Source organism: Nuphar pumila, chromosome 5 (assembly GCF_984573655.1).
Source record: "Nuphar pumila chromosome 5, dmNupPumi1.hap1.1, whole genome shotgun sequence".
Taxonomy (NCBI): Eukaryota; Viridiplantae; Streptophyta; class Magnoliopsida; order Nymphaeales; family Nymphaeaceae; genus Nuphar; species Nuphar pumila.
Genome location: NC_143253.1, coordinates 117,732,506 through 117,750,603, shown reverse-complemented (window position 1 = coordinate 117,750,603; position 18,098 = coordinate 117,732,506). Strand labels below are relative to the sequence as shown.

Below are 18,098 nucleotides of genomic sequence, written 5' to 3'. Positions count from 1 at the left end.
TGGTAGCATTAAAAGATATAAAGCTCGCCTTGTTGCACGCGGATTCACACAACAATATGGGCAAGATTATGAGGAAACTTTTAGCCCTGTTGTCAAAATTGGCACCATTCGTGTGATCCTCACTTTGGTACTTCAGCATGGTTGGTCTCTTAGCCAGTTGGATGTCAAGAATGCGTTCCTACATGGGGACTTAAGGAAGAGGTGTATATGGAGCAACCTCCTGGATATAGTGAACATGATGCGGCTACATGGGTTTGTAAATTGAGAAGGTCTCTTTATGGTTTAAAACAGGCATCTCGGTCTTGGTTTGAGAGTTTCTCCATGGAAATTCAGCAGCATGGCTTTTCTAAGAGTATACTTGATCATTCTTTATTTATGTATAAGAATGATCATGTTACTACTTGGGTTCTTATATATGTTGATGACATCATTATCACTGGGAGTGATGATGCACATATTGCCTTGGTCAAGTCTTTACTCATGGCCAAATTCAAGATGAAGGACTTAGGCCCATTGCGATACTTCTTGGGAGTTGAAGTCGATAGACAAGATGATCGACTCACTCTAAGTCAACACAAGTATACTCTTGACATTCTTCACACCACTGGTATGATTAATTGTAAACCTCTCAGCACCCCATCTGTCTTAAATCATAAGTTTAGTGCAAAAGAAGGCCAATTATATCATGATTCCACTTTATATCGCCGCATTGTTGGTATGTTGCAATATCTTACATTTACAAGACCTGACATTGCTTATGCTGTAAATCAAGCATCTCAGTTTATGCATGCTCCCACTGATTGTCATATGGAATGTATTAAGCGTATTCTCAGATATCTGAAAGGGACTATTGGAGATGGATTGCTCTATCACAAAGATGAAAGCTTCACTACAGGACACCGTTTACTTACATATTGTGATGCAGATTGGGGTGGGGACCCTGATGAGCGTAGGTCGGTTTCAGGATATTGTGTTTTTATTGGCCCAAATATTGTCACTTGGAGTAGTAAGAAACAAAAGGCCATTGCTAAATCCAGCACTGAGGCAGAGTACAGGGCAATGGCAGCAGGGACAGCTGATGTCACTTGGGTACGGCATCTTCTTCAAGAGTTGAATGAACCTATCTCTTCCTCTCTGCTTTTATGTGATAATCAAAGTGCCATTAATATTTCTTTTAACCCTATTCATCATTGTCGCACGAAGCACATTGAGATTGATCAGCATTTTGTTAGACAAAAGATTGAAACAGAAGAAATTGAGGCTTCGTATGTCAGATCAGAAGACCAAGTAGCAGACATCTTCACCAAAGGATTGGTTAGTCATCAATTTTGGTTACTTAAGGGCAAGTTGAGCATGATTGAAGATCATCCTCAACTTGAGGGAGGCTGTTAAATATGTATATGTAAATGAATATATTTCTGTACTGTATTGTACTATTGTACTGTATTGTACTGTATTGTACAACATACTGTACTGTATTGTACTATTGTACTGTATTGTACAGCATACTGTACTGTATTGTACTATTGTACTGTATTGTACCACTCGTACAACATATAAATATCAATGGAAAGGGGAGAAGACATCATTGCCGCCCAACATTTTTTTCTCTCTTCCCTCTTACCTCTCTCTCTATCTCTTACTACGATAGTAAGGTGACTCCCACATCTGATTTCTCACAAACAGGAAATATATTAATGGCACAACTATAAAAAGACTACTAATATTTGAATATGTACAATGCTTGTTCACATAACAAATGGATGATGAAACCTAAATGTGACTTCCCATAGGCACAGTTGACCCTCCATATATAGTGAGAATCATTTCTTTAAAATATTTTGCTAGAATAAGTTGATAACACAGGGTGAACAGTAGTTCGAACAACATGGCGATTTTATTCTATGGATTTAAATGATTTTTATTTTCTTTTTTATACAAAATCTGGGGGTAACCCTTGTTAAAATATATGTACTTATATATTTCGAAACTGTAATTTGAAACTCAAAAAACAAATTTCAAACATCCCAAAACTCGCCCGAGTCAGGCCGAGTCAAGCCGAGTCAGGCCCGAGTCAAGCCTGAGTTTTGGCAAACCGAGTTTGCCTTGCCGGGTTGACTCGCTGGAGGGCCGAGCCGAGTCGAGTCAGCCTAGTCAACAAGTTGACTCGGCGAGTTTTAAAACACTGATCGTGCTTCATCTAAGTAACAAACGCAGGGTTGCGAGTGATATTTGGCAATCCTCAGTCTTTTTTTGCTTCGGTTGCGATAAATTCTGGAAGTATTGGAGTGGAGCCATCTAAATGCTCTGAAAGGTCTTGACTTCGAATAAAAGGAGCAATTTGTCTTTTCCAAGTCAAATAGTTGTTGGTGGTTAGCTTTTCCGAAACCAGCTGCCCCAGGAAATTGGAAGAAAGACCATAATTGAATGAAGTGTCCATTGGCAGACTTGTTGACAGAAATCAGAATTTGAACGGAAAACATTAGTGACTGAAACTGGATAAACTGACACAACTATTGATTTATGATAGAAATCGGCCCAGAAAAAGCAATGTCACGACAATATATATATATATATATATATTTTGTGTTAAAAAAAAACTTGACAAAAAATGAATAGGGATACGACAGCTGAAATTAAATACAATTTCAGAACTACGTGATACTTCCAGTAGATCTGAAATAATATTCATATGCGTGAGACAAATGGCAGAGCTTAGGCAGGTAAAAGGAACGGAACGAGAAAGAATTGTTTCCAGACCAAAGATTAAAAAAAAGCGTGATATGAGAAAGAAGGTAGGGAACTCGGCTGTTACGTGATGCAGGTGGAGAAGAAAAGGCAGGTCACGTGACTAGGCAAATCACGTGAAAGGCTAGTAGTCAGCTTTGGCTTCTGCGTGAAAGGAAGAAGGCAATAACGACAATGGATCTGAATAGATTTTAGATCTGCGATAGAAGAAGGCAGCAAGAGGGGACGACAACAGATCAGATCTGCGATAGGAGAACTCAGCAAGCGAACAGAAGAACGTAACAAGAGGGGACGACAACAGATCTGAATATGTTTCTGATCTGCGATAGAGAAACCCTAAAAAAAAACTGAAAAGAAATAAAATTTAGAAAAGGATGAGAATAGCGTGACCTGAGAAAGAAAAAGAATGCAGAAAGGGAAGAGAATAGCGTGATCTGTCGACGATGAGTGAAAGCCGACCTTTCACGTTGACAGAGCAAAGTCCTGACAACTTTTCACGCCCAGAAGTTGTGCTGCTCTGATACCATGTGAAAACTGCCCTAGATTGGCAGACTTTATCGAGAGAACCGAGAAGGAATGGAGGGGAAGAGGAGGAGAGAGAGAGAACTCAGCTATGCTGGGAATCGGCAGCCAGAACCTTAGCTGCACTAATTCTTTATTAATATTAATAGGGTTTACAAACCTTTTTTTACATGGACAAAACTGTCTATATATTACATCCATATACAAACTCGTGTTGGATATGGATCCTCTACTGGATCCATATTCTAATATTGTCTTACATTTTCATCACTCGACCTGACATTGCACATGTTGTCTGCTTATTTTTCATTAGAACTAATTGCTTATACTGATGGAAATTGGAGATGTGATCCAAATGATCAACACTCAACTACTGGGCTTTGTGTGTTTTTAGGAGAATCATTGATCTCTAGGAGATGTAAGAAGCAACAAAAAATCTCTCTTTCATCAATCGAAGTCGAGTAAAGAGCCATGACTACAACCACCACAGAAGTAGTCTGGTTGAGGCGACTGCTGCAAGACATGGGTGTTGAGAGCACAAAAGCATCACGGTTATGTTGTGACAATAAAAGTTTCATTTACATTGCCAGCAATCAGACATTTCACGAACGAACCGAGCATATTAAAATGGACTACCACTACGTGCATGAGGAATTTTTACAAGGCACCATTGAGCTTTCATATGTCTCTTTAGAATATCAACTTGCAACTTCTTTACCAAACCTCTTGCTGCTTGACGATTCCACTTTCTTTTGGACAAACTTTCGGTTATTCAACCGTAAGTTTGAGGGGGAGTGTTAAAAGTTGTAATCTCATAGACAATCTCATATGTAAATACCACATCATATGTAATCTTTTAGTTTAGTTACAATAGGATAGCTAGTTAACTTTATTTTTTTGGTTTGGACCATAGTTAATTTTATTTTTTTGGTTTGGACCATTGTAAGCTTATGCTTTTTGACCAAGTCAAAAAGCATAAAGCAAAAACCTCTGGACACTTTCTTAGACCTTTGCTTTTTGACTAAGTCAAAAAGCAAAGTCCATGAAAGAGTTGTTAGACACTCCAACAGTTCTATTAGAGCCGTTGGAGAGTCCAACAACTCTTTCTATGGCTCCCTTCTTCAAACATTATAAATATGGGGTTTTGTCCCTTTGTAATATATACTTTTGAGTTGGGATTTCTCCCATTTTAATGAAGTTTATTTTTCTTCTTTGTGCGTACCCTTTTTAGGGTATTTTGTATGAACCTTAGTGGTTCTTGTGCTTGAGTGAGCATTATTTGAGAGCTATTTTTGTTGTGGGCTTCTCTTCCTTACATGCTAGTCTCGTGAAATGTTCGTCATATCTTATCGTTCTGTGTACTACTGCTATTTCTCAGTTTTGGATTGTAAAATTTAATCAGGAAGTGATTTACTCTTTTGTGATAGTATATGAAGATAGTTTGAAGGAGCTGGCTTTATTCATGACAATATCACCCCTTCATTTGCTGATGAATTTTCCATCCTGATGTTGGAACATTTGGACTCCTGCAACTGGATTCTTTTGTATCCTCTCATTGTCTTGGATCTTATAATCAATGAGTTTCAGCCTAATCGCATCTTAGTTCCTTAGTCTGCTTAAATATGAAAGATTTGAAATGTACCACTAGATATTTTTCATATTCTGTTGCATATTTTTGGTGATAAATTTGTACTTTCTCTAATTATGCATGGTCTTATGATTTATCTAGTTCGAAGTCTTCTGTGAAGCTGGTACTATTGGACGAGGCTGATGCTATGACAAAGGATGCTCAATTTGCATTGCGAAGAGGTAAATCACGTGTGGTAATATTCTATGTATTTACTTTGATCGTCTAGTAAATTCTGTTAATCCCAACAGTTCCATTCCTGTGTTTATGCTTGGTTGTAGTGATTGAGAAGTACACAAAGAGCACTAGGTTTGCTCTTATCTGTAATCATGTCAACAAAATTATCCCAGCATTACAATCCCGGTGTACTCGATTTCGTTTTGCTCCTCTTGATGCTGCTCATATGACAGAACGTGTGCGGTTTGTTATTAAAGCGGAGGGGTATGCAAATTTTTAAGTTTACAAAGATTAACATTAACACTCTTATATACACCTTTTTCTATCTTAACATGTTTTTCTTCTTTTAGTATGCAATGTTGATGAGATACTTTGCATGGTTCCATTGTGAAATTGATAGTCAACGCTAAATGCTTCACTAGCTTTCTTGTTTAGCAAGTTTTATAGGAGGAAACATGTTGCTTTGCTTTCATTTGCATTTCCTGCTTAAACAGCTAATATTGTGATGCTTTTTGAATTTCTTAGTGTTCTGACTGTGGAGCAGGATTGATGTAACCGAGGGTGGCTTGGCTGCACTTGTGAGGTTGAGCAATGGTGACATGAGGAAGGCATTGAATATTTTGCAGGTTTTGATCTCTTTCTGCATCATGATCCTTCACCTTTTTGCTGATGACAATAATAGGAAAATGAAGCTCCCTCTGATCTTACCCCTGTGAGCTGTAACTTGTTTTACTACTTAAAAACCGATAACATGTTAAACTTGACATTCTTTTTGTGAATCCTTTCCCATGGTGATCCATTTCACGAGGTAAATTCTGTATGGGAAAATGTTTCCATGGTTTGCAGATGTGCGATTAGTGTGACTTTTAATTGCTCTAAGTGCCAGTGTGCATATTTTCGTTTTTTCCAGCCAAACTAATGACTAAGTGAATCTTTATGTTTGTTTTAATGGCCAATCTATTTTTCACTGTAGTCAACACACATGGCATCTCAGCATGTTACCGAAGAAGCTGTTTACTTGTGTACTGGCAATCCAATGCCTAAAGACATTGAACAAATATGCTTTTGGCTTCTAAATGAAACATTTGCAGTTGTTTTTAGACGTATCCTCACATGTTAGTTCCTTTTCATTTTTTAATGTTTAACAAGTGGAATTTTGTTAGATTTGAGAAATCTGTCAATTGTATACTTAGCTTTCTCAAGGTATATCTGAAATTAAAACAAGGAAAGGTTTGGCACTGGTGGACATTGTGAGAGAGGTGACCATGTAAGTAAATTCATCAGTTATCAATGTATCATAGATTCATTCTTGTATGCCTTGTTTCTAGCTTCAACCTCATTCCTTGGGTTTTCTTTCTACTGGCAGGTTTATTTTTAAGATAAAAATGCCATCAGCTGTACGAGTAAAAATTATCAATGATTTAGCAGATATAGAGTATGTATTGTTTGCTATCTTTCTTTTTCTTTTTTAATTTATCTATAATTGCTGAGACATGTCCATGCAAATGCTTTTTGTAGAATTTGCTGTGTTATTATGAAAATAGCATACATCCTAACTTTTAGTTGCTACGTCTTTTCTTATATATATTTCTTATTTAAGGTTCATGCTTGAACATTAGTGAATACTGGTTCATGCTTGAGCATTAGGCAGGAAATGCATAAATTTGAAAATGTTTATGTAGGAGTGAGAAAGTTTTGCATATTATAAGTGCAATAAGCAATGACCTGTGTAGATCTAGGATGGTTATTTAAATCCCACCTACTTTTTTTAAGAATAGGATTCTGTTATGCTCTAACAAAAACTGTTTATTGCTTTTGGTTCCTTCTTCCCCCAACCCAACCTCCCTTTCTCTCGGCATCTCCTTAATGATTATTGTGTCCTCATGACCTTGACAGTTTGTTATATCTTCCTCTTCCCATGGTCGTAGTCCTTTATCCCCTTTCTCCTCTTCCTACTATTTTCTCCTAGGTCTGGCCTCAAGTCAGCCTAGGGGTAAGAATGTATAACAAGGTTGTAAGTATTGTATCGTTACTCATATCGGTTGGGCCCAAAATAAGATACGTATCGTAACAATTTTTTAATAATTTTTTTTCCAAAAATAAAAAAAACATGAAAAATCAGAAAAAACAGCAAAAATTCGATTGTGCCTCCTTGATGATAACTTTTCTATTTGCTTAAAAAGATAACATGAAAAAATTAAAATTTGTTGGGTTTTGTATGATATAAAAACTTTAAATAGGCACATAAAAATGACAAATAAACTTTATAATTTTATGTACCTCTGCCTCAACCGTAAGTTGTAGCGAATGTATATGAGGACATCGAGCCTTTTTTGCTCTAATCTATTTTTTTTTGTATGGATTTGCTTAAAGACACTCCAGTTTCTCTCACATTCACTTGCATTACACATTTGGCTAAGAATGTGAATTACAAAAACTTTCAAATTTAGAACATACACTTCCAAACCTGGTCCACCACATGTTTTAAAAAAAAATGAAAATGAGAAATCAATAAGATAATAACATATACCAAGGTGTACTATACAATGGTGTCTTACACACTTAAAAAATGACTCGAAACTCGATTTTTTTTTGAGGGGGGGAGGAGTTTAAAAGGTCTCTTGAGGGTCGAGTTCTCCATATGTCTAGAGGTTGTTAGAAGGGAACCCACACACCCTAGATTCCATGAGATCGATTTGGGGGCCGATTTATGCGCAAGGGAGAGGGCTTTTGCGATTTTCTCAGGTAAGAGTGCATTTCTACCAATTTTCCACTAAAGGAAGTGGGTTAAGAAAAAAAATCAAAGATTGTAAATATCGTATCGTTACCCGTATCAGTCGGGCTCAAGGTAACATCATATCGTATCGTAAACGTATCATAATTTTATTAAAAAAATTTCAAAAAATTTCAAAAAATCAAGAAAATAAAAAAATTAGCAAAATTTCTAAAAAACATCACATAAAACAATGATGAATTGCATAAAATACAACCATAAAATCAGATATGAACCATTTATGCATCTATTAGTTGCATAAGACATCATCAAACATCAATTATATCACAAGAACAATACAAAAGATTAAGTATCTTGCAATTAAAGAACATGTCACAAGACTCATATTTTCATATTACATAAACAAAAATATTATGGCAATAGGTGTACTCGATTTTCAATCGGTTTTCACTCATTATTTGAGTGCCTCATTGCCATGTCAGATTATCTGATGCCATCTTTGTTGAACAGTAGCTTTGTAATTTTACTCGTAATAAAGATTTTTTACTTTAACCCATTTTCTTGAGTGAAAAATTGTGGAAATGCACTTTTTTTTTATCTTAACCCACTTTTTTGGGCAAAAAATGGTGAAAATGCACTTTTAATGGCCTCTAGACAAATGGAAAAGTCGGCCCTCAAAAGGTATTTCAAACTCAAAATAAAAAGTAATTCTCGACCTTTTTAAAGTGCGCCGAAGGTATATTGTACAATATACCATGTATCATACGATACATGGGTGTATCTTATGATACACTCGATACGGGTATAATACACACTCGTATCACGATACAAGTATGTATCGTATTGCAAAACCCAAAAATAATGATATGTATTGTACGATACCTACAACATTGAAATAAATTCTTATTCTTTGCTTCTTATTGAGTGTTTTTGGGAGATGGCATCAGAGGATTCGACATGGCAATGAGGCACTCAAGTAGTGAGTGAAAATCAATTAAGATTCAAGTGCAAGTATTGCCAAAGTTTTTTTGGGTAGTATCTCTTGGTTGAAGCATCATTTAGCCGAGACACATCATAATGTGCAAGAATGCACATTAAGGAAATTTTCGGATACTGTAAAATGACAATGCCAACAATTAGTTGATGATCTGATAGAAAAAAGAAAAGAAAAAGAGATGAATGAGGTAGAAATGATCGATGCAGAGTTCTGGGAGGATGTGCATTACGAAGATGAGCTCCCTACTTTTGATCTTATATTACATAGCATAGGATGCAGCAAAATAAATGTCAGTAATAATGCTGCAGTTGGCGCCACAGGCACAAAAAGAAGAGGAGGGAGTTTTTGGAGAGGAAGACTAAGAGATAGAGCTAGAGGTTTTATTAGGAGTTTTTTTTTTCTCCTAGGACTACTTTTGAGGGCACAACCCGTACTGCTAAAATTATAAAGTTTATTTGTCATTTTCATTCATAACTGAACTATTTTTAATTTTTCATGTAATCTTTTTAGGCAAATATAAAAGTTAACAAAGAACAAGTCGATCTCATCAATTTGGAACATTTTGATGAATTAGATGCATGGATTGAAGAAGAAACAAAGACTCTTTTGAATGAAGAGGACAGTGGATTAACATGGAAGGCACACATTATTTTAGAAACAATTTGAAGAAGGGTGCTACAAAATTTCTACAACATTTTAGAATGCAAATATTATTTTAGAAACAACTAATTTGAAGAAGGGTGCTTTATTCCATGCTTTCACTCCTTTGGGTCCATGCCTAATCTGATACAGTTGAAGCTGCAGATGAGTGGAAGACTGCTAAAATATAAGTAGGAAGGTGACAACTGACAAGAGCCTCAGGCTGCAGAAGTTTTCTTGGAACAAAAATTAATTTTCATAAGTTAAGGACTTAGTGTGGAGGGCCAGAATATGAGAGAAATGCTTTGATTTTGAGGTTAATGTGGGTCATACTCTGAAGACACTCAGTCTGATATGCTTTCACTCTTTGGGTCCATGCGTAATCCAATACAGTTGGGGCTGCAGATGAGTGGAAGACCGCTAAAATATAAGTGTGAAGATGACAAGAGCCTTGGGCTGCGGAGGATATCTTGGAACTAAAACTAAAATTAATTTTCATAAATTAGGGATTTAGTGTGGAGGGCTAGAATATGGGAGAAATGCTTTAATTTTGAGGTTAATGTGGGTCATACTTGGAAGGCACTCAGTCTGGTCGTAGAGTAATCTCTGCTTATCACTTATCCGTTAGGTGGTGAGCAGGATATAAATCTGCAGAAAGGAAAGATACAAACAGCTAATCATGGAGCATGGACATGGTTGCAGACACAGAGTATGACACAGGGATTTTGGGCGCAATAGACAGGAGCACACACACATGATTGGCTGGATATCAAAATAAAAAAACCCAGCCTAGCAAAAGAACGAGAAGTACAAAAACTGGTGCTGCCAGTGTCTGCTGGTTGTAGCTGGTGAAATGCATGAAAGGGCATCAGTTGAAGATGAGAAAGGGAGATGGGGTAGAGAAAAGGGACAAGAGAGGGTTTTGGAGTGTCAGCCACCTTTAACTTAATTTTAGACAATTTCAGACTTGATCAAACTTTGACTGAGTGAAAATTTGGACAAAAATAGTAGGTTGTGTATTGATTGCACCCATCTGCACCTATGTAGTCAAAAGCACTAGGCGGTGCCTAGTCGGTAGACCCCTAAAAAGATTAGTCGAGGACTAGGCAGGACTAGTCGATACCCCAATTAAAATATAAAAAAATATACATAAAAATATGTTTAATTCTTTTACTAATAAGATGTTTTCATTACACAATTTTAAAATTATACATGCTTTTATAAAATATATTAATATACATAACCAGAATATACATATATATATAATTGTACACACACACACTCATATATATATATATATATATATATATATATATATAAGCATGTTTTCATCATTTTACAGAACAAATCACACAAGAACACACACACACACATATATAATTATATATATATATACAAAAAAATAATAGAATATATAAGAATAATAAATGACTAAAATGCCCTCGTGCCTAGGCGGGGGCAGCTTAGTCACTGACTAGGTGCCTTAGTCGGCAAGATTGGTACGTTTTAAGGTGCCAACTTAGGAATGGCAAAGCCTAGGCGTTTTACTTATGCCTAGACTGACTAGGTGGACTAGTCAGGGCTTTTGACTACATAGATCTACACTTGACGATGTCTGTATTGATCTGATTACTTGGTTCCTTTGGAAGTACACATGTTACGTACCAGATAATGTGGTTGTATGGGCATGTAGGCAATTGATATTGGTTAAGTGCATGCTATGCATTGTAAGAATGTAACTGTCTTTTTTGGTATTCATGTTGAGAAAATTGGGATCCATTATCAATGAGAAAGATGTCCAAGCCGTACTTGAAACAGAGTTAGAAAGATTGTCATCCTTATTCAATGAATGTCATCTCACGGCAAGCGCCATGGTAGTCCGATGTAAAGAGCATCACCCAAGAGACTTTTGGAGAATTCCAAGTCATGATGAGTATGACACTACATAAGTGTTTGAACCTCCTCCATGTTTCTTATTAGAGGAAGAAGAAAATTCAAAGCTAGAAGAGGATTTTCTAGAGACATTTCAAGGTCAAATCATGTTCATTTTTGCACCAATGGAGGCCATTAAGGAATGGGCAGATAATAGATACATCTTGCTACCGAGCCAACCAAGTCAAGATAAAGATCAGGATTCAGAAATCCCAGTTGCAAGGATGGTTTGTCCACCCCTCACTCTAGAAATAGTGACCTACGGGAACAACTTGGGACATACGAATTATATCAGAAATCTCCAATATGAGAGAGAAATCCAAAGAGAGTATGAAATGTGTCAAGAAGAATTGACCGATGAATTTGAGAAAAATCCCATAGGGGAATAATGTAAATAGTTTCATCTTTCAACTTTCAACAAAGGCACTCGAATCAGTTGGTCCCTGGGGTAGAAGAGTCAGATCCTCACCATAGTCTTTCGACCCCATCTCCAACCTGGTCGCATCTTCATCTCTTATGCACCAAGAAAAACTCTTGAAAAGTTTGCAAAAAAGGGTTACCTACTTCAGATAAGCCAAGAAAATCAAGAAGTTGAAACAGAAGAACCTGTCCCAACCATAGTCTTCCAACCCCATCTCCAACCTGAAGTCGTTACTTTTGGAAATAATGTCAAATATGAGAATTGGATAGGAGTTTTGGAATCAGAAATTAAAGTTGAAGCAGAATATGAGATGTGGGAATAACTCTGGGCAGAATATAGGTGCTTGTACAAAATGGACTCATGCAGTTGGATGACGGTTTACCTATTGTGATCTGCAGTTTGTTTTGTTAACATGGAGTTGGCCTATTGGCATTCTAAATAGACCAAGCAGAATATCATTGATCATGATTCTCAAGGGGCCCAGTTATGCAACTGCAGCTGGTCCTTCAAAGCCAAGCGTAGTGGGCCTAAGGGATTTGTCTGTGCTGGCATATGCTTCAAGTCCCTCCTAGTTAAATCTAAGGATCTGGTGGACTGGGCACAACAATGAAGCAACCATTATGAAATGATGAAAGTTTCTGCTGCTGTTGAAAAGAAGAGCACATAGAAGCTGGCATAAGAAACAATAGTCAAAGTTTGATTTTTAGTGCAAACCATGCAAATGTTAGCTTGATCGCCCTTTATACAGTAGGAGAGGTTGTAAAAATGCAATTCAAGGTTTTCTTTAGAAGATCAGCTTCTCTCAGTTAATATAATATGTTTTAGGTAGTGGGCTTTCTTTGATCTTCCTTCGAGATTATTGAATTGCTTCTCTGAAAAGTGGGTTCTCAACATCTCTAAGTGTTCTAGAGCTTTATTGTAAGCTGTTTGTTTCCTTACACAGTGGCAGTTGCATAAGATGCTTTGGCATTTGTCACTCTTGTCCTGGAGACATACTGATGATTTTTTTCTTAGGGGTTTGCCTCTTTGTTTTATCCCTATAGCTTATTTATATTTTGGATCTACAAAAGATATATAGTGATCGTTTTTTTTTTCATTTATTACTTCGCCTCCTTTTGTATTGTTATTTGGGGTTAGAGGGAAGTCGGTCTGCTAATTAAAAAACAAGGGGAAAGGGAAAAAACCATGGCAGATAAAATTGCTGTGACTATCAAGACTAAGCTCCAAAGGAATGATGCCTCATGAGGAATAAAGGTGTAGGATTTTCATGCCTTCTGCTTCTGGAACTGTGACCTGAAGTATGATATATTTCTTACACCACTTCATTCTGGATGCTACAGATGATGACAGGAAATATTGTTAGCTATCAGGCAAAATGGGGCTGCGTCATTTATTTTATTACCGATATCATTGGCACTACAGTTTTCATCGTAGTCACTGAGAATGTGTGAATGTTGCCCTTTTGGTGCACACTTTGTTACTTTGATTTACAATTGTCTACTGCACAAACCAAAAATTAGTTACCTTGCATCTCACGCTATTGTAATCTTTTTACTTGTTCCTTGATCCATGACAGAAAAGATGATGATTGAATGCAGATATAGGTTGAGTTTTGGTTGCAACGATAAACTGCAGCTTGGATCCCTAATCAGTTCTTTTACACATACACGATGTGCAATGGTTGCAGCTGCAAAGTAGAAGTTTACGTTGGGTATGCTTCATTGTTTAAGTGGTACCTTTCTTTTATCTTCATTGGTTCTCTAATTTAGGTTTTTATCAATGCTAGGACGAAGCTTGGGCTATTCTACAAGTAGAACATACGATCAGGATGAGTATTAGGGAACAAGAAACTGAATGAGTCACTCTTGCATGGGTTTGATAACCCATAACCAAAATGATTCACTTCTTCTGTGTAGTTGACCTAAGCTAAACTTAAAAGTGTGATTTCCTTTTTATCTGTAATGTGAATCTCAATAAGCTGCCTCTGTAAATCCTTCATTTCCAAATTTTTGTTGCTCAACCTTCTTCTTCACTGTTACTGCTTGCATTTTAACTAGTGGAATTTCATAGTTTAAGTTTTTGATTTATTATTCCTAAAAATATTCTATTACCACAATTATTTTTTGCCTCATATTTGGATCATCTGCCTGAAAACAGTTGCCACAAACTGAAATTTCTATAGATGGATCATGATGACTCAAGTTTTAAGTGTTCTCTTTCGCTCGCCGAGCTGTACCAATTACCATTCTTCACATTGTATCTGAAGGTTGTATTTTATTTTAACCCCTCTATAGGACAGAGTGGAAGGGAGAAATTTTAACAATGGGAATTATTTAGTTCTTGGGAATGATACTTTTGCACTGCATTTGGAATTAACAGCATAGAACATGTAAAACACAAATGGAAAATAGATTACTCTTGCTACATCTCTTTGGCATCTTAATCTGAGAGCTTCTTGTATTCCAAATCTTGTTTGTGCAGATATGAACTAGGCCATTATCTTGCAAATTGTGTTTTATTTTACATTCTTGATGCTAAAGGCATTAATTAAACTGAACTTTCTTGTCATCTTATGATTTGTTACTTTTCGGTGCTTATGCACATTCTTTTGTTAAACTTATTGACAAGAACATACAATTATTGCAGCAGTCCTGGAGATTATCTGGGTTGGCTCCATGCTAGGTCCAAAATCAAAACCAATCCAAGCCCAACGAGGCCTGGTCTTGTCCCTTGTGAATCTCAAGTGTGCTAAGCTTTGTGGGCAATGACCATGCTTAAACTGACCCATTTATAGGGCTATCCCAGCCTGTGGAATATCCATTGAGCGTGTCCCTGGTCTGGTTTGATCAGCCTTAAATTTGTCAGGTTGGGACTTGCCTATCAGGTTCAGATCTAGGTCCAACTAGGTAAGCTCAGACATAAACCCGGTTTATGTTCGGTCTAATGAGCTTACCAGGCTCGTGTCTGAGCTTGTTCTGGGAATTTATACATGGCCTATGTCCAACATCTCCATCCACTTTTACAGGAAAAAGTTGAAGCCAAAACTCAGTCATGAAAGCTAGATGAACTAACGAAGGGCCTTATCAAATCAGCTTCAAGGTAAATAAGGCAACAAAGGAGTTTTATGCGGTTGGGACCGTGACTGTAGGTATGGCAGGCTAAGACCAGTGCAGCTGGGTCTCCAATCCCTGGTGTAGTTTCTGTGTAATAAATGGACAAAGAGCCGACGCCCAACACAGGTTCAGTTTTTGCAGGGCTGGCCGAATAATAAAAAGAAGCCTTTTGGGATGGTTATGGCCATGAGCCCCTAACATTCCCATGCGTAATTTTTTTTCTGGCAATTTATGGGGAAAAACCCATTAACGACGTCACATTGACTAACCTCCTGTTGGTAAAACCCTCGAGGTCCCCCGCTCCTTAAGTACACCTAACTTTGACCTTGTGGCAAGGGACGCTACTCGTGGGTTTTGAACTTATAATGTCCTGTCAATTTGGTTGGTGACATTTACAAGTTGCCCCTACCAGATGAGCGGAGCCCTTGTGGGTGCCCATGCCTAATGCTTTATCTCATCATTGTTATGGCCTATCTTTGTAGATTTGGATCCAATATGAAGTCGACCATGCTACATGGAAATCATCAAAGCATTCATGCTTTACCTTATCATTGGAAGAGGATGACTCGAATCTGGAATATAGCTTTCCACATTCTTTTCAAAAGGTGAGATTATGTGAATAAAAAGATTAATGCTTTGACTGACTGAAAAAATTTTCATACACAAAAAGCATGCCCATGCAGTGTTACTATTTGGGGCTATTGAAGGCAGCAAATTATATGAAACTATTGAGCTGAAAATGATAGGTTCAAGCTTTATCAACTCAATCTGACTACATAGACGTGGTCGGGAAGGTTTGTTTGCTAAGGATTCGATTCAAAAATATGATTTTGAGTTATAAAATTTTAGTACATTCTGACTGTTAAATTTTAAAGCCCTTAAAAAACCTGCTTACCTGCGACAATCCTATCATTCAAAACTCATCTCCAACTAAACATTGCAGATTACATCTTCAATATTTAATTTACGAAAAAAACCTAAAACCTATGATTTTCAGTTCAATAGTTTCATATAATTTTGTGCCTTTAATGGCATCAGATATTAACCCACTCATGCATAATGATTGGCTTGAAATGGGCAGTCAAGTCATTTTAGCTTTCTATTGGAAACTAATAATAGGACTTGATCACGTATTGAGTGATACCAACCTTTCTAGAAAATTATTGTCCTTTTGAGATAATTATCGTCCTTTGAGCAATTATGGAGGACAATCAAGTTGCACTTCTTTTTTCCAGTACTGACGTAGAAAACAAAAATGAAATTGTATCAATTATTTTTAAAAAGTTCTAACTTTTGCTTAGGTTTTTATTTATGCTGTATAGACACGCTTGGTCCAAAAATCATTGAGTGGACCTTCCGTTAGTCAAGCAAAATGACTGAAAAACCCTTGCTGATATGTAACGCATACGAGTCGTTTGTATAGAAAAAACAAAAAGTAATTGGAAATGTATTCAAATTAAGTAGGCAATCAAACATAATAACTGAAAAGTTGGGCAGTTTTTTTTGTAAATAGCTGATGAGTTGAGCGGCCTTTTGTAAATTATCCAAAACTTTTTAGAGACATAACCATGTCAATGGTAGTTTTTTTTTTTATAGGCAAACGGGGTTAGGCAGGCCCAAGCCAGTTATTCAACTATACCATTGGGTTTTGAATCTGCAACATCTCACCACAATATGACGTGCACTAGCTTCTCCTATCAGACCAGACAAGCGGAACCCCCGTTGATAGCCCGTAGCAAGATTTGCACCCACCTGTCAAGGCATCCAATTTCTTTGGCGAAGTTGATGACAAAGTTCCCCACTTTAAAAGCAGATAATCTATGGATGGGGTCACCGACACCGGAGAGCCCACCTTCTCCTAGGCCTGTTACCACTCAGGTGACCTGGGCAGGTGTTCCAAGATGCCCCTGTTGCGCATGACAGTAGAGGTTTAATGCATGTTTAGATTCCAACTGTCACATGTCAATATCATGTCAACTGTCAAGCAGCAGCTAAAGCAACTTGCTAGGAAGGATTGTTATTTAAAAAAGAAAATTTTCAATTAGGACCCATCGTTAAGAGAATTTTCATTTAAGACAACCTTTTACCCTAAATTTGAAATATGGGTCACATATTTCTGGAATTACAAATATAGACCTCTATTTTCATGAAAACTACCAAACAAGGGCCTGTATTTACTATTATCTTTTAACTCAGGCTAAATCATAAGTCAAATTACAACAGTTCATCATTAAGAGTTCAAACTGTTTACTTTTTCTTTTTTTAGAACATGAATAAGCAAGGACAATACAAGAAACCATAAAGGACTCACGTTTTCCCATATGAAGGAATATGAAAGATGTTGACCTGAGGTTCCTATTTGATTGTTTACGGAAAAAGTTTGGCCATATTTAGAATTTCAGAAATCATAAGGCTCATATTTGGAATTAAGGGCAGAAAGTTGGCCCCTAAATGAAAATTTTCCTTTTAAAAAAACAATCCCTTTTTTTTTTTAAGTAGACAAACAAGGACTAGTGTCTCATTAACTCGTTAACCATGATTTACCTGTAGGAAGTTTATTAAACAGCTTGCCTTGTACAAAAACACATTTATAGCAAGGTTAAGCAAAATTAGTTTCAGGTCTCTCCTCAAGTTAAAAAAGATGTAAGATTGGTCTAAAAAGGTCTGTTTTGGAATATAGCGCAGAAGATACATCTCTATTTAAAATTTTCCTACAAAAGAGCCATAAAACACAAACCAATGACAGGAAAGCAGAACGAAAGACAGGCCAATGGCCAAGTATGGAACTTGGATGTGGCATTGGCCACCGATAAATACCATGGTAAGAGAAGTGATACTTGCAGATAGGCCAAGTATAGACTCATGGAGAATTTGATCTACTTCCAAATGGCACACCTGCCTTGGTTAAACTTGAAGGAGAGCAGTCACATGAGACAGCAGAAGGAACTTTCCAGGGAAGATGGCCTGGTGTCACCCCTGGTTTCTAAATTTAAATTACTAACTTTTGGCTTTCTGGGGACCTTAAAACGAAAACCATTTTAACAGTTCACAATTCACCATTTTTTTATAACCATTCTATTTTCTGTATTTTTGCTCTGGATGCAGTATTAGATTTTTGAGTTTCCCTTCAGTGTTTTTGTTCAATTTACTGAAAAATATTACTGCTAAACAGACAAATGAAAGAGAAT

The 18,098-nt window shown here is 36.8% G+C and overlaps 1 protein-coding gene across 2 annotated transcripts in view; it reads left to right on the top strand.

The window, feature by feature from the left end:
* The window catches only part of LOC149838318 (replication factor C subunit 3-like), a 47,897-nt gene extending 34,094 nt beyond the window's left edge, over positions 1–13,803 (top strand). The window contains exons 3-10 of one of the 2 annotated variants that reach the window (XM_090007665.1): positions 5,000–5,079; positions 5,179–5,338; positions 5,619–5,700; positions 6,048–6,177; positions 6,278–6,341; positions 6,441–6,509; positions 13,396–13,508; positions 13,584–13,803. In XM_090007665.1, coding sequence (XP_089863791.1) covers positions 5,000–5,079; positions 5,179–5,338; positions 5,619–5,700; positions 6,048–6,177; positions 6,278–6,341; positions 6,441–6,509; positions 13,396–13,495 — 685 coding nt within the window. In that variant the 3' untranslated portion in view covers positions 13,496–13,508; positions 13,584–13,803. Of the gene's footprint in view, positions 1–4,999; positions 5,080–5,178; positions 5,339–5,618; positions 5,701–6,047; positions 6,178–6,277; positions 6,342–6,440; positions 6,510–13,395 lie in introns of both variants that reach the window. The other variant, XM_090007664.1, reaches the window with a different exon arrangement.
* The last annotated feature ends 4,295 nt before the right edge of the window (positions 13,804–18,098 follow it).